General features: G+C 39.5%; 1 protein-coding gene across 5 annotated transcripts in view; it reads left to right on the top strand.

Moving 5' to 3' along the window:
• Nucleotides 1-18290, top strand: part of NCK2 (NCK adaptor protein 2) — a 77857-nt gene that overhangs the window by 37915 nt on the left and 21652 nt on the right. For all 5 annotated transcript variants that reach the window (XM_089511380.1, XM_089511383.1, XM_089511382.1 and 2 more), the window contains one exon: nucleotides 15497-15738. In XM_089511380.1, the coding sequence (XP_089367506.1) occupies nucleotides 15513-15738 (226 nt within the window). In that variant the 5' untranslated portion in view covers nucleotides 15497-15512. The remainder of the gene's footprint in view (nucleotides 1-15496; nucleotides 15739-18290) is intronic.

Below are 18290 nucleotides of genomic sequence, written 5' to 3'. Positions count from 1 at the left end.
TTGTCCATCCATTCTGTCTTCTGGCTCTGTTCAGGATGGAAAAGGTGGCAGCAGAGATGATGTTGCAACATCTTCTTGGTACCCCTCAAGGAACCTTCAGCCAGGGTTGCACAGCAGGTCATTATCTTGCCAGCCTTTCTGGTGTAAGTGGAATGGCTACTTTTAGCAGAAGACCAAGTAATTCACCCATCACCCCGGTCTGCATATACACATTTCAGTCAAAACAAAACTAATTAATAGAAAGAAACTAGATGGTTGTCGTGGTCCTATTTGGCTCTAAGATCCTATGAGCCTGTGAATGAAAGTGCTCAAACCAGTTTAAGAAAAAATGAGCATGATTTGAGGTAGAGCTAGTTTTCAGGATTGTGTTGCATTCGTGAATTCAGAATTGATTAAGTGACTTAGACAAATGGCATCCACAAAAGATTTTATTTTCTTTCCATATAGTAGTATCGTTCTGCTATAAAATACCTGCAACATTCTGATTATAACATGGGACTGAATACATGTTTTCCTGATGGGGAACAGAAGGTCAATCATAGCATTTATAGAAAGCATGTTGTGAAATCCTTTGGAAAGTAGGTAATGGTGTTCCAGCAGATTAGTAATAAAATAGCAGTATGTGAAATTTTGAAGCTTTGTCATTGAATGTAAGACCAAGGTTAAATTCACACTTCAGAGCAGTGAATGCCCCCCCCTAATATGAAAGCACTAGAGTACTTCTATAAAAATTGAACTGATAACAACCAGTATGTCTTTTTCATGTAGGCCAGGAGAACAAATGAGGTCAGATCAGTCTCTTAGTTCAGAATTTTTGACCACTTCAGGGGAAATAGCCAAGAGACCTGGAGTTCTCCTCTTTTTTTCCCCTTTTTCTTCTAATGGAAGTGAGATCTAACTGTTTGAAAGGATCAGACCTTACCATACCTACCACACAGAGCCTTTGTGACTCTGGTTCATGGCCAGCAGAGGGTCACTGATCCCTTACCTTACAAGGAAATCCCTGCTCACAGTGGATTTGATTCAAGGTGCTATTCAGTCATTACAAGAAAAGGGTTAAGATTGGTCTGAACTGTGAAATAAGGCATTTGCTGATCTCTCAAATGGGGTGGGTGATATTTCAAACTCACCTGCCGCACTGCATCCCTTGCTTCAAGTGAACATTTAGTTTGTATGGAATCCTTAATCTTCCTTCCTCTGAGAGGAAATGCTTCAAAGTAGACAAGGCCTAAAAGATGGATTTGAAGGGAGTAAGGAAAGGGAGTCCTAATTTTCAACTGAAATGGGACAGGTTGCTCCTCAGGCAGTCATGGGTGGGGTGATGGAGCAATAGTACTAAAGAGGAATAACAGTCAATTTATGATACTTGTTCTCTGATAATGATCAAATTGGGGTTCTCAAGAAATTCCTCTATGGCCTCATGGCTGCAGCACCTGGCATTTGAGGTGGTGGGTAAACTTTTGTTTACATTGGCGCATTACAGACGGGCCCTTTGCAGCGCGTCCACGACGTGCTAGGGTTGCCTCACCATACATACGGCGTGCGTTTCTGTCACGTCACAGCTGTGCAGCTTCCAGACGGAGCTGTGCAGCTGCGACGTAACAGCGTTGTCTTTGGGGCTTTGCGGCGCCGCAAGAAGGAGCCGCTTTTTTGCGGTCCTTCTTTGCTGCGCAGCTGCACCGCACAATTTGTATGCTGTGGCGCAGAGAGGCGCCGAGGAGGCGCCTCTTTTGGGCGGTCTGTAACGCGCCGTAGTGCACATAAAGACCAGAAGGGGGAAAGATATGTTTGAACATTGGCATAGAAATAAAAAAGGTCTCTGTGAATATTGGTGTTTTTATCATGTGCACTGGAACCATCTTATAGGGTTTATAGTGTTATGTAAATAGGAAGAAGGTAATTTCTGTCCTGAAGACTCTTCAGTTGCTCTTGAACTGCAGAACTGGAAGGTAAAATTTCCTTTCTGGTAATTTAAATGGTTATCTTCCTTCTTCAGTACACATCCAAGATATCTCCTCTTCAGTTCCCATTTCATCTCTTCCATCTCTCATGCCAAGGGGTGATGATACACTGGTAATTTTTCTTTGTCTTTGCTATATTTGTTGGGTAAATTTTAAGCACAGATACTTCCCCTCTTCAATTTTTCTGATTTTACCCAGAATAGTCCCCTTCCCTTTCTTACTCTTCTTCCCCACTTTCCAATTTTTGATGCATTCACCCTGTGTTGTACACATACTAGAAGTGTAATCCACTGCTTCTTTATTGCTACCACTTGGATGGATGGATAGATAGATAGATAGATAGATAGATAGATAGATCTGATGCAAGTAACAATATCTAGAGGGGGCTTGTTTTGCAGTTCTCATGCAGGATTCTGCCCACACCCTTCATAGCTGGTGCCTTTTTTAGTTGCTTCCATTTTTAGACAGAAATACTTACTCAGCCCTCTGCATAGAACAGCTGTTTTGCAAACCAAGGAGACAGTGATGGAAGGGAGATTTCTAGGTACAGATATTCTTGTACAGAGACATTTCTTTCTGTGTTCTGTTCTCTGTTGCAGAAATTGCTGTTTATGCAGCTAGAAATTCTTCCTAGGTAACCCTGGTTTGATCATTTGTATATTTTTGGGTATACATGTTGATCGAGTGGATAACATTGCTCTATATTGCCAATGGTAGCCTTGTGGCAAATGATTACAGGTCTGTTTATTTTAAATACACAAATGTGGCAACCCCTACCCCACTTTCCACCCACCCACCCCCTTTTTTCAGGAAAGCTGTGTGTACTCTGATTCTCCTAATACTACACTTTCTAGCAGTGACCTTTTTTAAGTAGGACCTGTTCAACCTTCATGTTAGAAAGCTGTTGGTAGCCTTAGCCTTTTTCCCTCTTAAAGGTCAGAGCAGATTGGGTTATTTTTCTACAGAAACAAAAGTCTTAGTGGCACAATTTTGCTGCTTGGCAGAAGCAGTATAATTCTAGCAGTTGCTCATCTTTAAAGCTTCTTGACATTTAATGGTAGGCTCATTTAGACTTTTGATATATCTAGGATTAACCGAATCTTCTGGTCACACTTTCTTCTTTCAAACTTCATAAAATATAGGTAATTATATTAATACTAGAACTGTATTCCCACCCTGTCCCCCTCGTCCCCACCATATTTGTGTGAATAGGGTACTATATTTTGAGGGATCCTGACCCCCAAAATTAACTTATACATTACACAGACTTTGCCTTTCACTGTACAGGTAGAGGGATGTGCAACAACTGTCTTTTTTGGTGGAGGAGGAAAGGAAAGGATAGGTAGTCAGCCATTACCCACAGACTCAACGATCCACAGCTAGAAAATATTTTTTAAAATATATAAATTTCCAAAAGCAAACCTTCAATTTGCTGTTTTATATAGGAGACGCATCATTTTATTATGCCATTGTATTTAATGGGACTTGAGCATACATGGATTTTGTTCCTGGAAGCAAACCCCAGTGGATACCAAGGGCCCACTGCAGTATGTAGTACATGCATATGTTTTATGTGTTTATGTATTTTTAATCATTTTTAAACTGATGTCTTAAACTTAGCAATTTAATTGACTGTTTAGTTCTTTTCAAAGTTTTGTACCATATTCAGGCTGATTCTCCCTTATCCAGAATTTTGAAATCCAAAATATTTGAAAATCCAAAATTTGTGTGTGTGTTTGGCTGAAATAATAACACCATTGGTTTCTGATGATTCCATACACAAACTTTGTTTCATGCACAAAATTATTAAAAATATTATCTATAAAACTACAAATATATATGTATAAAACTACCTTACACTATGTGTATATGCTGTGTGCATTTATTATGTGTATAAGGTGTATATGAAACATAAATGAATTATAGACTTGGGTCCTTCTCGAAGATATCTTTGCCTTTAACTGTACAAGTTATGTACATGCAAATATTCCAAAGTTCAAAAACACTCTGAAGTGCAAAACACTTCAGCTCCCAAATATTTTAGATAAGGAAGACTAAACCTATGATGAAGCTGAGCATCGAGATGACTTATTGAGTTAAGTCACTGTGAATTTCTCCAGTCCTGGTGTAGGTTGTGAAGCAGCTTCTTGATGGGAATACATAGCACCCAAATTCAGTTGGCTTTAGATGTGTAGACAAATTCAACAGGATATGTCTCTCTGTTTAATTTTGCAGGGGCTCAAACCTGTTTTTTTTTTTAAAGGAAGTTCAGTGAAATGAACTGCAGTTCTTAAAATAACAGTTGAATTTAGGGTTTTTTTAAAATGATATTGAGAACTTTTCTTTACTGACTTGCAATCTTCAAGATCAGGTTAACAGTGACCTCAATATGATAACTAGATCAGCAGCTTTCCAACCCATGTATGTGTGTTGTGATAAACTATGTAAATTCTAGGCAATGTGTATTTTCCTTCTTGGAAATTGCTGCTCTGTGGGAGCCAGCATGATGTAGTGGTTTGAGTGTTGGACTACGACTCTGGAGACCAGGGTTCAAATCCATGCTCCTCCACGGAAACCTTTTGGGTGACCTTGGGCAAGTCACACTGTCAGACTTGGAGGAAGTCAAAGGGAAACCCCCTCTGAACGAATCTTGACAAGAAAACCCCTGTCATAGATTCTCCTTTGCATCTGCTTGAGTCAGAAATGACATGAGGGTATACAACAACAATGGGAGAAATGAGTAGTACATAGAATCCCTGGTTTTCACCTCAAAATGGTGTAAATCTCCCTTTCTGTGAAGGGAATTAAGGACAGTTCTTTTAGTTTAGTTTAGTTCAGCATTTTGATGGCAAGGGATAAGCCTGTAGTGTTCTAGTTTTTGTTTCAAATTAGCTGTTCAACATTATTACATGACTTGAATTTGGGAGAGAACATTAAATATAATATTTCAGACCTAGGTAGTCACTGTTTCTCAGTTAACCTTCGTCATGATCCTTGCAATAATAAAATGAAATTATTACCATAGGTTTCTTTGGAAGAAAAAAATTATAAGATAATGGCCAGGATCCAAGGCCAAAATCTGCTCTGTCTTGCCACTTTCACCAACATTGAGCATGTCCCCTTTCTCCTGTAACCCACTGTGAACCTTAACACTGGCTTTAAAGGACTCTGAAAGCTGCAGGAGGATTTTTTGTTAACAGTGCTTCAGTAGGAGTAGGAGGAAAAATCAATGTTAGCACCCTTTATAGATTGAAATTCATTTTGTTGCTCTAGAACAGTGATGGCCAAAATGTGGCTCACAGGCCCCTGTGACCTATTAGTCACAGCCTTCCCCACCATCAAAGTGAAGAGGTCCCAGAGCCTAGACAGCACTAGTAGTGCTTGCTACAGCTTGCCACGGCATGACGCAAACGTATCAGCACAATCTAAAGCAAGAGAAACACTCCTGCTTTCTTTTTCTGTCCACTACTCTCCATTTGTGTGCTGTATCTGTATCTTTCGATCCCCCCTCCTTCCTGTTTCTGGACTTTTGTTTCTCTTGTAATCCCTGATAATTCTTCCTTTATGTCCTATGGTTGGTGTGCCTCCCATTTCTGTATTTCTCCGGTACTAGTCTTCCTGTCACTTTTCTTTGCAAATTTCTTTCCTCTTTCCCCCCACCGCATTTCCTCTGTCTCCTTTGTTCCCTCAGCTTGCTTGTGAACACTCTCTGAAAGTGTTTGTGCTATTCTCTTATATTCAGTCAGTGAAAATATTCAGTATTAGAAATGAATAAAATAGCATATATTTAAATACGATATTTGTATATATTAGTTTATATAAATATATTAAAAAGTGTACCATTAAAGCAAAATATTAATCAGTTTAATTTTTTAAAAAATATATAAAGATGTACAGTCCTCAGGCTCTTCTAAAAACCTAAATGTGACCCCAAATTCCACTGTTGTTGCTCATCCAAGCTTTAGATGATTTTATTTGGCATAAAATCATCATGGTGTATAAAAGTACACTTAGTTTAAACAAAAATTATTAAATTTATTTTATGACTGAATTTATAATAATTGGGAATTGGTGATGGTGTTGATGATGATCTGCCGTGTACAAAACAGGGCTAGTTTTTCAAGATAATTAGGAACAGGAAAAGTCCTCAATAATAAGAGGGGGGAAAATCAGTATTAGTAAAATAAAGAAAATTATTTTTTCTCCTCTAGTCTTCCACAGTGTCAAGCAACCACAATGCACTCATTCCTCTAAAAAGAATGCAGGAAAAACTGAAAAGGGAAAAGCGAGACCAGGAACTGTAATGATTTCATGTACTTGGATTTACATAAAATTCTTCCTGTTACTCAGGCGCCATACAGACAGGCCAAAATAAAGCTGCTTCGGGTCACTTTGGAGGTATGCTGTTTAAATGATCCATGTGTCCTAAGAGTCCGGAAGCCATGCCAAAGCCACAATCCAGTCCTAAGGTCTAGAGCGCAGCTTTAGTGCAGCTTCCAGACTCTTAGGATGCATGCATTATTTAAACAGCATACCTCCAAAGCGACCCGAAGCAGCTTTATTTTGGCCTGTCTGTATGGAGCCATAGTTTTTAGTACTTCTTTTGGGGGACTAGGTATATGAACATTCTAAAAGAAAGTATTCTATATTCGTCTTCCACCCAACCCCCATCCCATTTTTCTGGGGGGAAAAGTTTTAGAAATAAATTGAAACCCTCCGATTTTCCCCCCAGGCCTTCACATCTCTAGTTTGGAAAGAATTTCCTGTTCTGCTATGTAACAAAGTAAAGTGTTGAATCTTGGCCTTGGAATGTACCTTAATGTATCTTCTTGCAAATTGTGGAGTTTTCAGTGAAGTCAGATTATAGATATTGCCATAGGGAAGAAATAATGGCTTTCTCTTTCTTCATTGTTCTAGCTTGCAGTTTGAATAATGTCGACAGCAGTGGAATTAATGTGCATTTATTCAACTGATAATATCTTCATTAGATTTTCTATTAAGGATGGGTAGTTCTTAGATAAACATATCTTTTTGTGATTCAGATAATTTTATGGGAGCCACTAGTATTGTCTTCTGTATTTTTTTAATGACTGTTTCTCCAGAAGACGTAAAGGCATATTTTGGAGGATTTTCTTTTTAATTTGCGTTAGAACATAACCAGATATAAATAAAAAATTATTATTATTATTATTATTATTATTATCATCATATTATTTTTAGAAGTTTGATATGTATCAGTATTTTCCCCACAGTTGTGATAAGTTGACAGTATACAGCTGACTAACCATCACTTTTGAGGTGAAAGCTACAGTAGCCTTATAATTTAGGACTTCATTGATCATCTGCAGATGTGTATTGAGTTTCCCTTATTTTAAAATACTTGGGGCCAGAAGTGTTTTGGATTTTGGATCCCCCCCCCCCCCCTAGATTTTGGAATACATGTATATGTACATAATGAGATATCTTGGAGATGGGACCCAAGACTAAACATGAAATACATGTATGTTTCATATACACCTTATATATATTGTATATGAGCCAGTGTGGTGTAGTGGTTTGACTGCTGGACTACAACTCTGGAGACTAGGGTTTGATTCCTGGCATGGCTATGAAACCCACTGGGCAAGTCACATACTCTCAGTCTCAGGGGAAAGCAAACCTCCTCTGAACAAATCATGCCAAAAAAAACCCCAAACAAACCACGATAGGTTCACTTTGGGATCCCATAAGTTGGAAACAACTTCAAGGCACAAAACAACAATATGCATCTTATACACATACCCTGAAGGTAATTTTATACAGTATTTTAAAATAATTTTTGCATGAAACAACGTTTGGGTACATTGAACCATAAGAAAGCAAAGGTCTCAATATCCCAGCCACTCCTGAAAAAAGTTTTAGATTTTGGAGTATTTTAGATTTCAGAATTCCAGAGAAGGGAGACTCAACCTATACGTCTTGTTCGTTACCACCATTTCTGATGCAATTAGTAGAAGAGTGTACAAACCTGGCAGCATTACAGCTCTTTGAAAACTTTACTCTTGGCTTGCTGATTTCTCATTGTTCAGATAGCATTAAAACATGGGTGGAGTTGGAAATTGTGCACTATAGTGTTATTCTTTTAAGCCTAAACATGGGTTTTATCTTGCGTCTCTGGGATGGCCTCAGAACAAGAGGATAACACAATTGAGAGATATGAAGAGAAATAGTAATACAAGTGGGATAGGGGAGTAGACAGATACTTCTGACTATTAAAAAAAATACTGTTAATTTGATTTTAAAAGTCAGAATAAAACATGGACATGCACACATTCCTCTCTGAAAGCAAAGGAAAAGATGATAATTTATCAAGGTTTAAATCCAGTAGTTAATTCCAACTAGAATAGACCCATTAAATGGCATTAGTACTTGCATGAGTTCAAATGATTCAGTGAGTCTGCTCTGGTGGGATTTATAATTGGATTTAAGTCCAGAATTCTACTACAGTTACTTTTCTGTAGCAGAATATTGACTTGAGGCAACTGGGTGTGTGGGTTTCACATTAGAAGGGTCAATTCACTGGGGAATTTGATCGACTTTGGATGTACAGGAAGTGCCGTGAATGGAGCCGTAGAGTAATGCCTTGGGGATCACAAATTTCTTTTGCTGAGGGTGGTAGTGGGGAGGGATCATACTAGTTTGGATTGTCTAAGAGTCGGTGGGGGGGATTCGGGAAATTACGTTGCTTATTTTGAAGTGTTATTATTATTATTATTATTATTATTATTAAACTTTATTTCTAAAGCGCTGTAATTATACACAGCGCTGTACAAAGATGGTAAAATTAGAGAGAATATAAAAGCCTGCCCAAGGCGTACATTCTAAAATAATAACAATTAAAAGAGGAATAGTTAAAATTACCATATAGAAAAGAAAAAACAAATTAAAAACATCAAATATCAAACAAATCACATCACATCAAATACTGTCAGACAGCCAGATGACAATCACAAATTCCCTGAGAACGCTTCCCTAAACAATATGGTTTTCAGCTCAGCCTTAAAGCTGGTTAGGGAAGTGATGAGCCGTGCATGCAGAGGAAGAAGGTTCCAGGAATGAGGAGCAGCAAGAGAGAAGGGGCAGATCCGGGACGGGGCAGAGAAAATCCTGGGTTGAGAGAGGAGACTTTGGCTACCAGAGTGGAGAGTGCGAGTAGGAATGTAGGGAGATCAGTTAAATACAGAGGGCCCAGCCCATGCAGGGCTTTAAAAGTGAATAGCAAAAGTTTGTACCTGATGCGGAAAGGAAGAGGGAGCCAGTGAAGGGAAGACAACAGAGGGGAGACATGATCATAACGGCGAGCGAGTGAAATAATGTGTGCAGCTGAATACTGAACAGAAATTAATGGGTGGAGATGAGAGAGAGGAAGCCCTGCCAAGAGGAGGATACAGTAGTCTAGTCGTGAGACCACTAGGGCATGGACCAGTGTCTTTGCGGTAGAAGCTGAGAGATATGGATGGATTTTGGCGATATTGTAGAGAAAGAATCTGCAGACTTTGGCTGTAGTTTGGATCTGAGGGATAAATGACAAAGAGGAGTCAAATATGAAACCAAGACTGTGGGCTTCCTGGACCGGCTGGATAGAGATGTTATTGACAGAAATAGAAAAGGAGTAGTGAAGGGTGGGCTTAGGAAGGAAAACAAGAAGCTCGGTCTTGGACATATTGAGCTTCAGGCGCCGATGGTGCATCCAGTGGGTTTTCTTTTTGTCATCCTGTTCTTTCTTGACCTCCAGCACACCTGTTTGTTAGAGCACTGGCATTGCTACTCAAAAGTGGTGGATCATGGTACATTTCCAATAAAGGAATAGTAGAAGTATGGTTCTGCTCCCTGGCACATATTTTTTGGGGGGGGAGGGGGGGACCCTGCCAGACTGCCATATCAGATAGCTGAAGAAGCACTATTTCAGAGTGCTAATAAACTGCTTTACTAACTGTTGGCATGCAGTTCATGAGCTGAAATTACAGGTTTGGGCCAAAGAAAGGGATGGCAGGCTTGTGCAATGTGTGAGAGAACACCTGCTCACCATTTGAGTTGAAACAGGGCAAAAGGTTGACAAAATATTGCATCCAGAGCTTCTTTTCCTTATTGTCACACGTCTTTGCATTGAGGATCACTGGATAAATGGTAGGAAAGGAGACTAGTAATCTTTGTCGTCCATGCATTTAATACCTTATTTAAGGCTTAGCAGTGTGGTGTTCTGAGTGCATTTAGCAGTGTTTATTAAGAGGCATGTGAATAAAATATGTGTGTACAGAATTGCTGTACCATTAGTGGTGCGTGCAACAGATTTTTCCTCTTCTAAGGGAACTGCATATTTTTGTTGCCTCAAGGGTAAGCTAACTTTTGAGGTTTCCTGTAAGCAGATCTGTGCTGCAAAGGATGTGCAAGTTCACTGGAGTGTCTGTATGCTGTTGGTTTTTTTGGTTTTTTTATCAGATACATTGCATACTTGGAGAGACGAGCAGGTGTTTCTTAACATTGCCATTAAAATTAAGCACTCACATGTGTCTTTCAGCAAAACAATGAACAAAGTAGGAATAATTAACATGCTTTGCCTTACAATGTACAAATGGATGGTATCATTGCTGAAAATGTTACTGCTAAATCCATCTGTCGTTCCCATTAGAGTAGACCAATTGAAATATATAGGACTTACGTTAGTCTTATTGACAATCCTGTTAATTTAAATGGGTCTACTGTATTTGAGATTAAAACAAGGTTTAGCCCACAGTCTGGGAATGGTATCTGGCTGTAACACACAATTGTAAATTACAACAGATAAAATGTGTTTATAATAGGATTGTCTTCCCTCATCTTTGTTACAGTCAAATTTTATCAGTTATAATTAAAGAAAGGAACCTGTTTGTATTTATACTAAGGTACTGTAGAGCAAATAAAATGTTCAGTTTGCATGTTATTGCATATCTATAGTAGATTGAAGTATGCTAAATGTTTGTAACCCAGATTCAGTGCATAAGTGTCTCTATTTGAAGCATAAAAACGTAGGTATGAAAGAGAAGAGTTTAGGAGTAATTTGGGGGTAGAAAGACTATATCTTTATCTTTTGTGACTTAAGTCAAGGTCCAGTGGATGATTTACATCAGACTGAAAAGGATTTCCAATTGTCAGTGTTTTAAAATAAGAGAAACAAAATTGTTTCCCTCTAACCCTAAATTATACTGTAGAACTAAGAAGTAAGGAAAGTATTTGGTAACTGTCAAGAAGTAGATTTTTCTGAATGACAGTAAGCTTCGTTAAATTCTGGTGCTCAGATTCCTGAGTTCACAATTCTTTTATTCTAACCGTATATCTTTTGCACCAAGGCTCAAGATGGTAAATTTTGAGGTTGTAATAAAATGCAAGGGAGCCAGCGTGGTGTAGTGGTTTGCGTGTTGAATGACGACTCTGGACACCAGGATTTGATTCCCTGCTCAGCCATGAAACCCACTGGGCAAGTCATATGCTCTCAGCCTCAGGGGAAGGCAATGGCAGACCTTTGAACAAATCTTGCCAAGAAAACCTCATGGTAGTTTCGACGGCACACAACAACAACATCAACAACAACAAGCAAAGCAGATTCCTCAAACATCAAGTCTGTCCAGATTGGTTTAACTGATGGTGAAATTAGGCTGTACAGGTTTGCTAACTGAGGTCTGTTTGTGCTGTACTACAGATTCTTCATTTACAAATGGGATGTTAGGGAAACCCTTGTAAGCTTTACGTATACCTAATATCAGTGCTGACATCCTAATAAAGCAGAATTGAGAAGTGAGCGTGTTCCAGATAGAGTCAGGTACAGTGGAGCCTCGGGTTACGAAATTAATTCGTTCCGCGGCCGCTTTCGTAACCCGAACGGCTTTCGCAAGCCGAATCCCCATAGCCGCTAATGGGGAAAAGCCGCGATTTGGTGTAAAATCGCGCCGAAAAGCACCAAAAGTTTTTTCGGGACCCGAAAAAACTTTCGTAACCCGGGTATTTCGTATCCCGAGGTTCCACTGTATGTGGTCCTGGAACACACATTCCTAAGACAGGTTTCCTTCTTTGTTAAGGGTAAGGAAGCAGTTAAGTCTCCCCCAGGTATAGCAGGAGTTGTGCTTTATTTCCAGAAAAATAAATATTAAATAGAGAGGGTTTTATGTACTAGCAGTACAGTGCGTTCTTGGTATACGCGGGGGATCCGTTCTGGACCCCCCCTGCGTATACCAAAATCCGCGTATGCTCAAGTCCCGTTGTCCCCAATGCCATTGGGGACAACTTCCTTCCCTCCCCTCTCCTCCCCCCAACTCTTTCCTTCCCTCCCTCCCTCCCTCCCTCCTTACTTACCTTTTCCTCGCTGGTGCCGCATCGCTGCTGCTGCCGCCGCCACCGCCTCAACCAGAGCCGGGGGGAAGGCCAGGTGGGGGTTTTGGAGGCCAAGAAGCCTCCAGCCTGCCACCCGGCTCTTCTGTGGCGGCGGCAGCGGAGCACCAGCGCCAGAGGCCTCTTGGGCCCCCACTCCGCCGCCTCCAGCACCTCTGTGCAAGGGCCGGGTGGCGGGCTGGAGGCCTCTTGGCCTCCAGTCCGCCACTCGGCCCCTGCATCGAGGTGCAGGCGCCGGCAGTGGAGAGGGGGCCGAAGAGGCCCCAGGCGCTCGGCCTCCTCCTCCTCCTCTCCGTGGCGCCGCCACCGCTGCCAGGAGAAAGGCAAATCCGCGTATAAGGAGGACCGACTGTATTTCATACCTGAAGGCCTTTTTAAAAATGGATGTAATATTGGCAATTTTAGAGACTAATTGGACCTAACCCTTGTATTTTGTACAGTCACATTGTTGTTGTAGATAGCTACATCACCGTGGATCAGTCCCCTTTCTTTCCACACTATTTAATGGCTCAGATGAAAACCTCTGGTAAAAACAAGACAAAACACCATAGCAGTTGTGTTTGGTCTGGACTGTGGTGTCACAACTTTTGCTTTACTTCATGTTTGGGAGCTTGCACACTGAATAGCCCCAAAGCATAGCATTATATTGAAGACAGGATCCCCACCCATATGTCTGGTAATGACCAGGCTTAGAGGGCTCCTAAAATTGTCCAAAATTTGAGAGATTCTGGGTGTAACTAAGATTGCCTTATTGAATTCTCTCTCTCTCTTTCTGTGTGTGTGTGTGTGCCTTCAAGTCACTTGTCAACTTACGGCAAGTCCATGAATTTCATAGGGTTTTTCTAGGAAGGAATACTCAAAGGTGGTTTTGCCAGTTCCTTCCTCTGAAATATAACCTACAGCACTTGGTATTCATTGGCGGTCTCCTAGCCAAATACCTACCAGGACTGACCTTGCTTACATTTTCTCCCTTAAGTTGTAACTTAGCTGATTTTCTACCTTCTGAGAATTGTTTGGTTACATGAAAGTATTGTGTGGTCATGTCCCAAGTTACCCTTAGTGATGATAATCTGCTAGCTTTTCATGCTGACACTGCAGTTATAGAAGATGGACAATTTCAGCTGCCTCTGCTCAGAATAATTTAAATTAATTTAAATTTGTATTGACAATAAGGGGATCCAGGGCAGGCTCAGCTGTAATCTCCCTGTGGCTAGATCTCATTATTGACCTGTAGCTGTCTGTTTTGGAACTGTGGCGTGTTGAGCTTTGTTCACATATTGTGTTTTGCTCTTGCATAATTCTAATGGAGAAGTATTCTGAAAACTGGAGGAGCTGTGTATCCACAGCTCCACAGTCTGATTCTTCACTTGAAGAAGCAGTTTTATTGGTTGTATATTGAAAACCAAAGGGAGTGTAACCGCCCAAAAGCAGAATTGCTTTTAGGGCTACACTGGGCAATGTAATTTAGAAAAGAGAGGGTGTATGGAAGATAATTTTTGGATTTTTTTTTTAAATTCACATCTTTGATGGTGTAGTTGGTCCTAATCAAAACATGCTGCTGTTGCTTTTGTGTCTTTGATATTCTACATTGTTTGTGTATGTGATACTTTTTTCCTAGTCCAGTAACAATACTGGACTATCAGTGTGCGGTGGCACATTTATCTTACTCCTGCAACTCCCTTTAGCTTTATGTGTTTCTTGTTTAATCTCTTTTGACCTTTTTTCTGGCAATGGCTAGTGCTTTTTTTTTTTAATCTCAGTATAGCTGTTGATGATAGGGTGAGATGGAGGTCTCTCATTCATGGGGTCATCATAAGTCTAAATGAACAAAAACAACAAATCTCACTGAAGTACAAAAGGTGATTGGAAACTTTTGCAGTACATAAATAGTTTGCATTGCTTTTTCACTAGAAGATTTCAAAGGAATGTAGAATCAGAGAGTGAGGCATCCCTCTCCCCTTGTAGGTATTATGTTGTATAAGAAACCTATGTATTGCTCCCTTGCTCTTCAGAAGAAAAGTAGAGTATTGTCTACTTGCCTTTGTCAAAAGCCTTCTCTTGAATTTGGCCTCTAGTAATCTAAAAGTGTTATGTAAAGACATTGTAGCTAGGTGATCATCCTGTGTACTCCATTTTTTAAAGAATGACAAAGGTAAATCAGTTATAAGTGGAATGGTGTGGAGATTTCCACATGGCATTCTATACTGTTGCTGCAACTATTTGTTCCATCGCAGAGACAAAACAAATAAAACTGAGAACCACACCCTATGGTTCTAAATTAGAGTTGTACTCCTGGAGGTTTTTTTAGTTCTGTCTGTTGTTTTAAGAGAAAAATAAGTAGTGTAATGTGAGTGAAATTTACTAGTGCATTGCAGCAAGGTTGATAAGCAGTGGTACACTGGCAAAGATCTGTTAAAAGAACAGGCACAGTGTTCTGAAAAATTTTGTCAAAATATTTCAGTCACATTCATGGCTTGGGTCTAGAATACAGGTACAGGAATATGGGAATCCCAGGAAAATGTGTAAGCTCATAAATATGGAGCTTTTCATGACTGGCTTTAGCATTCTGCATTCTTGTCACTCTTCCTTCATTTTGTGTCAGACTGTCTTGGTTTTAGATTTCATAAAAATGGCTGTTCGTCTGCTGGTGACATGAAACTTAAGCAGAAAAACAAACTTGGTATCCATTATGTTTAGCTCTGTGATTCAAATTAAGTATTTGGGGTGTGGGGAGAGCTCCATAAATGAGAAGAGGAAGTAATGCGACAGTGGTTGGGTAGACAGACACTACAAGATTTTGGACCTAACAGAACATGGAAATATTTTTTTCTTCCTTTATGAGGAACAAAGAAACCTAGAAGTGGAATCCCGAAATGGAATAATGGGCAGCAGATAATAGGATGCATCTACAGTGCCACATCCTCCTATTGTTGTTAACAGCAGGTCCTGCTGGTTTGAACACATTACAGGAGTCGTTGTGGTTTAATGCCAAATCAAAAATAAAATGACTTTGCTATTATTTGCAACCAAGTTCTAACTGTTTAAAGCTTCTTTTATGTTTTCAGGCATTAATGTTGAAAACATGATAGACGAACACATGCAGTGTTTCAATGAATGTGTTTGTTTTATGACAGAGGGACTCCATGAAAGATGACAGAAGAAGTTATTGTTATAGCAAAGTGGGATTACACTGCGCAACAGGACCAAGAACTTGACATAAAGAAGAATGAGCGCCTCTGGCTGCTAGATGATTCCAAAACATGGTGGAGGGTAAGAAATGCAGCCAACAAAACAGGATATGTGCCATCAAATTATGTGGAGAGAAAGAACAGCCTGAAGAAGGGTTCTTTGGTTAAGAACCTGAAAGACACATTGGGTAAGTCCTTATTTGGAATATTACACTGCTTCTATTACGAAACCAAGTGGATGAAAAGGCCTGTGGGATAGATATAACAACAGTTTTCTGTACAAAAAAGGGTATCATTTCTGTTAATTTATTAAACAACTTAAATTTTAGAAGATTTGAGGTGTTAAGGAGCCATATTTTTATTTCTTGAAATAAATATAAATAGATCTGTCATTTTTTTATTTTGTCTTTATTCTGATATTCCGTTTTTAAAATAAAAAGTATGGGTGACATACGTCTCATGTTTTCCCCCCAAAACTAGAAACTTGTAAATGGGTGAACTTGCTAATATGTTGTCATGGAGACTGATAGCAAGGTTATGTTCATTGTGGCTTTGCTGTTATTTAGTCTTACACTTGCACATTCATTACGAAGTTTAAAAATACTTTTATCTTTTCTGGCTTATTACCTCATTCTTTAAATTGTATGAGAGCATAACTAGCCCAAGAAGATCCTTTTTATTTGATTTTTCTCCCCCCTCCCCACAACACATTATGCTGTCTTGCCATTTACTGATACAAAAATCTGTGATGAAAAAGATGTATACCCCTTTCTCATATCACAAAGATTTATGCCAACTTAAAAGTCATTCTGTCTCCCTTCCCTCTACTTGTTATTTCAGTGAATCAGCTTAATTTTATTTTATAGTAAGTGTGCCATGTTCATATAGTGAGGTTGTTAGGAAGAAATTATTATTGACCTGTTGTTAAATGCCTTAAGTCAATTCCAATTTAGGGCAACCCGATGTAGGGTTTTTTTGGCAGGATTTATTTAGGGAAGGTTTGTCATTGCCCTCCTTTTAGGCTTAGAGAATATGACTTCTCCAAGGATGTCCATGGCTGAATGTCGATTTCATCTGTTGTTTTGCAGAGTCCTAATCCAGTGCTCAGATTGACCTCAATTTATTCCTTATTTATAGGAAATATTAAAAAAAATAAAGTATAAAAATAATAGTTTATTATTTAGAGTCAAACATCTGGTTTTGCCAAATGGACTGACCAAAAAAAAAATACTTTGTTGCTGTAAAGTCATTGTTTTTTCATGAGAGCCAGGTGGTTTAGTCATTTGAACGTTGCACTGTGACTCTGGAAACCAGAGTTCGAATTTCCACTCAACCATGGACAACCATTGTGTGACCTTGGACAAGTCACACACTCAATCTTTTTATATTGTTGTGATACAAGTAGGCCCTTGGTAAATGCTGGAGTTTGGTTCTAGGACTCGTGTGCATACTAAAAAAGGAGGATGTTTAAATCCCATTATATACAATGGCATATCAAAATGATGTCCCATATATAAAATGGCAGAAGCAAGGTTTGCTTTTGGGATTTTCACGGGGAATAGTTGGATCTGTGACTATAATTGATTCATATCCAAAGTTAGAAGCACAAAGGTTCATATTCTTACTTTACAGTTTACCATTTGTTCGAATCTGAATAGACTGCACTCTTGATTGCCTTTTTTCCTCTCTCTTTCTTCCACACAACTTCCTGTTTATTTTGAAAGTTTGCTAGAAACTGTCAGCTATTTCCTCCTTTTGAATCAACACAGTTTGCTAGCAATCTGGATGCTTTATATGCCGCCCCTCCGCATTTCACCACCAAAGGAAGTGAAGCTTTCGTTTAGCTGCTGCCTTGGCTGTGAGAGGGCTCTCACTCCATTAGTTCCTATGATTTCTTATTTTTAAAAAGTTTTTTTTTGTCCTGTGTCCCTTTGTGTGTGTGTGGTTTGTGTGATCTTATGTCTGGAATTAACATGGTTTATGACAACACTGTGTGAACTTCTCACTCAGGAGAGAGTTGTTTTGCCTGATGAAGATTCTAGGCATTGGACTCCTTAGTTTTGGTACAAAGTTGAACCTAGATTCCATATTGATTAAGCAGCCACACAATCAAGGGAATATATTCCAAGTATATATCTGAGATTAGGAATAGAAAGGACTCAGAAAGTGAAACTCAGGCCTTTTTTGCATCTTCAAATTGCAGCAGGCTATTGAATAGTGGTTTGTGAGAGCCAGCATGATATAGTGGTTTGAACGTCGGATTATGACTCTGGAGACGAGGATTCATATCCCCATTCATCCATGGAAACCCACTGGGTGTCCTTGGGCATGTCACACTCTCTCAGCCTCCAAGGGCAGAAAAGGCCAAAAAAAAACACCCCCTAACCCTGAACAAATCTTGCCAAGAAAACCCCATGATAGGTTCACCTTAGGGTCATCATAAGTTGGAAACAACTTGAAGGCACACAACAGCAAACGACCGCATTGAATAGTGAATATGTACATATGGATAGGTGCAACATCCAGCAGTTGTTTACAGAAGTGAATTTATCTCTGTTTTTTAGTGATCACTGTGGCATTCCCGAGGTAGCTGAAGCAGCCTCAGAATAAATGTTTCCTTAAAATATGAATTGAGATACAATACTTTTCAGTAGAAACTGTTTGCAGATTCAGCTCTTAATCATAAAGGGATCAACTATCAGTTGATGAATACAAATGAATGAGCTTTCAGTTCAGTCCC

The sequence above is a fragment of the Sceloporus occidentalis genome, unplaced genomic scaffold, assembly GCF_023333645.1.
Source record: "Sceloporus occidentalis isolate IW3139 unplaced genomic scaffold, rSceOcc1.0.p SCAF_2, whole genome shotgun sequence".
NCBI lineage: Eukaryota > Metazoa > Chordata > Lepidosauria > Squamata > Phrynosomatidae > Sceloporus > Sceloporus occidentalis.
The sequence above is the reverse complement of the archived record's forward strand: the minus strand, read 5'-3'. Positions and strand labels throughout refer to the sequence as shown.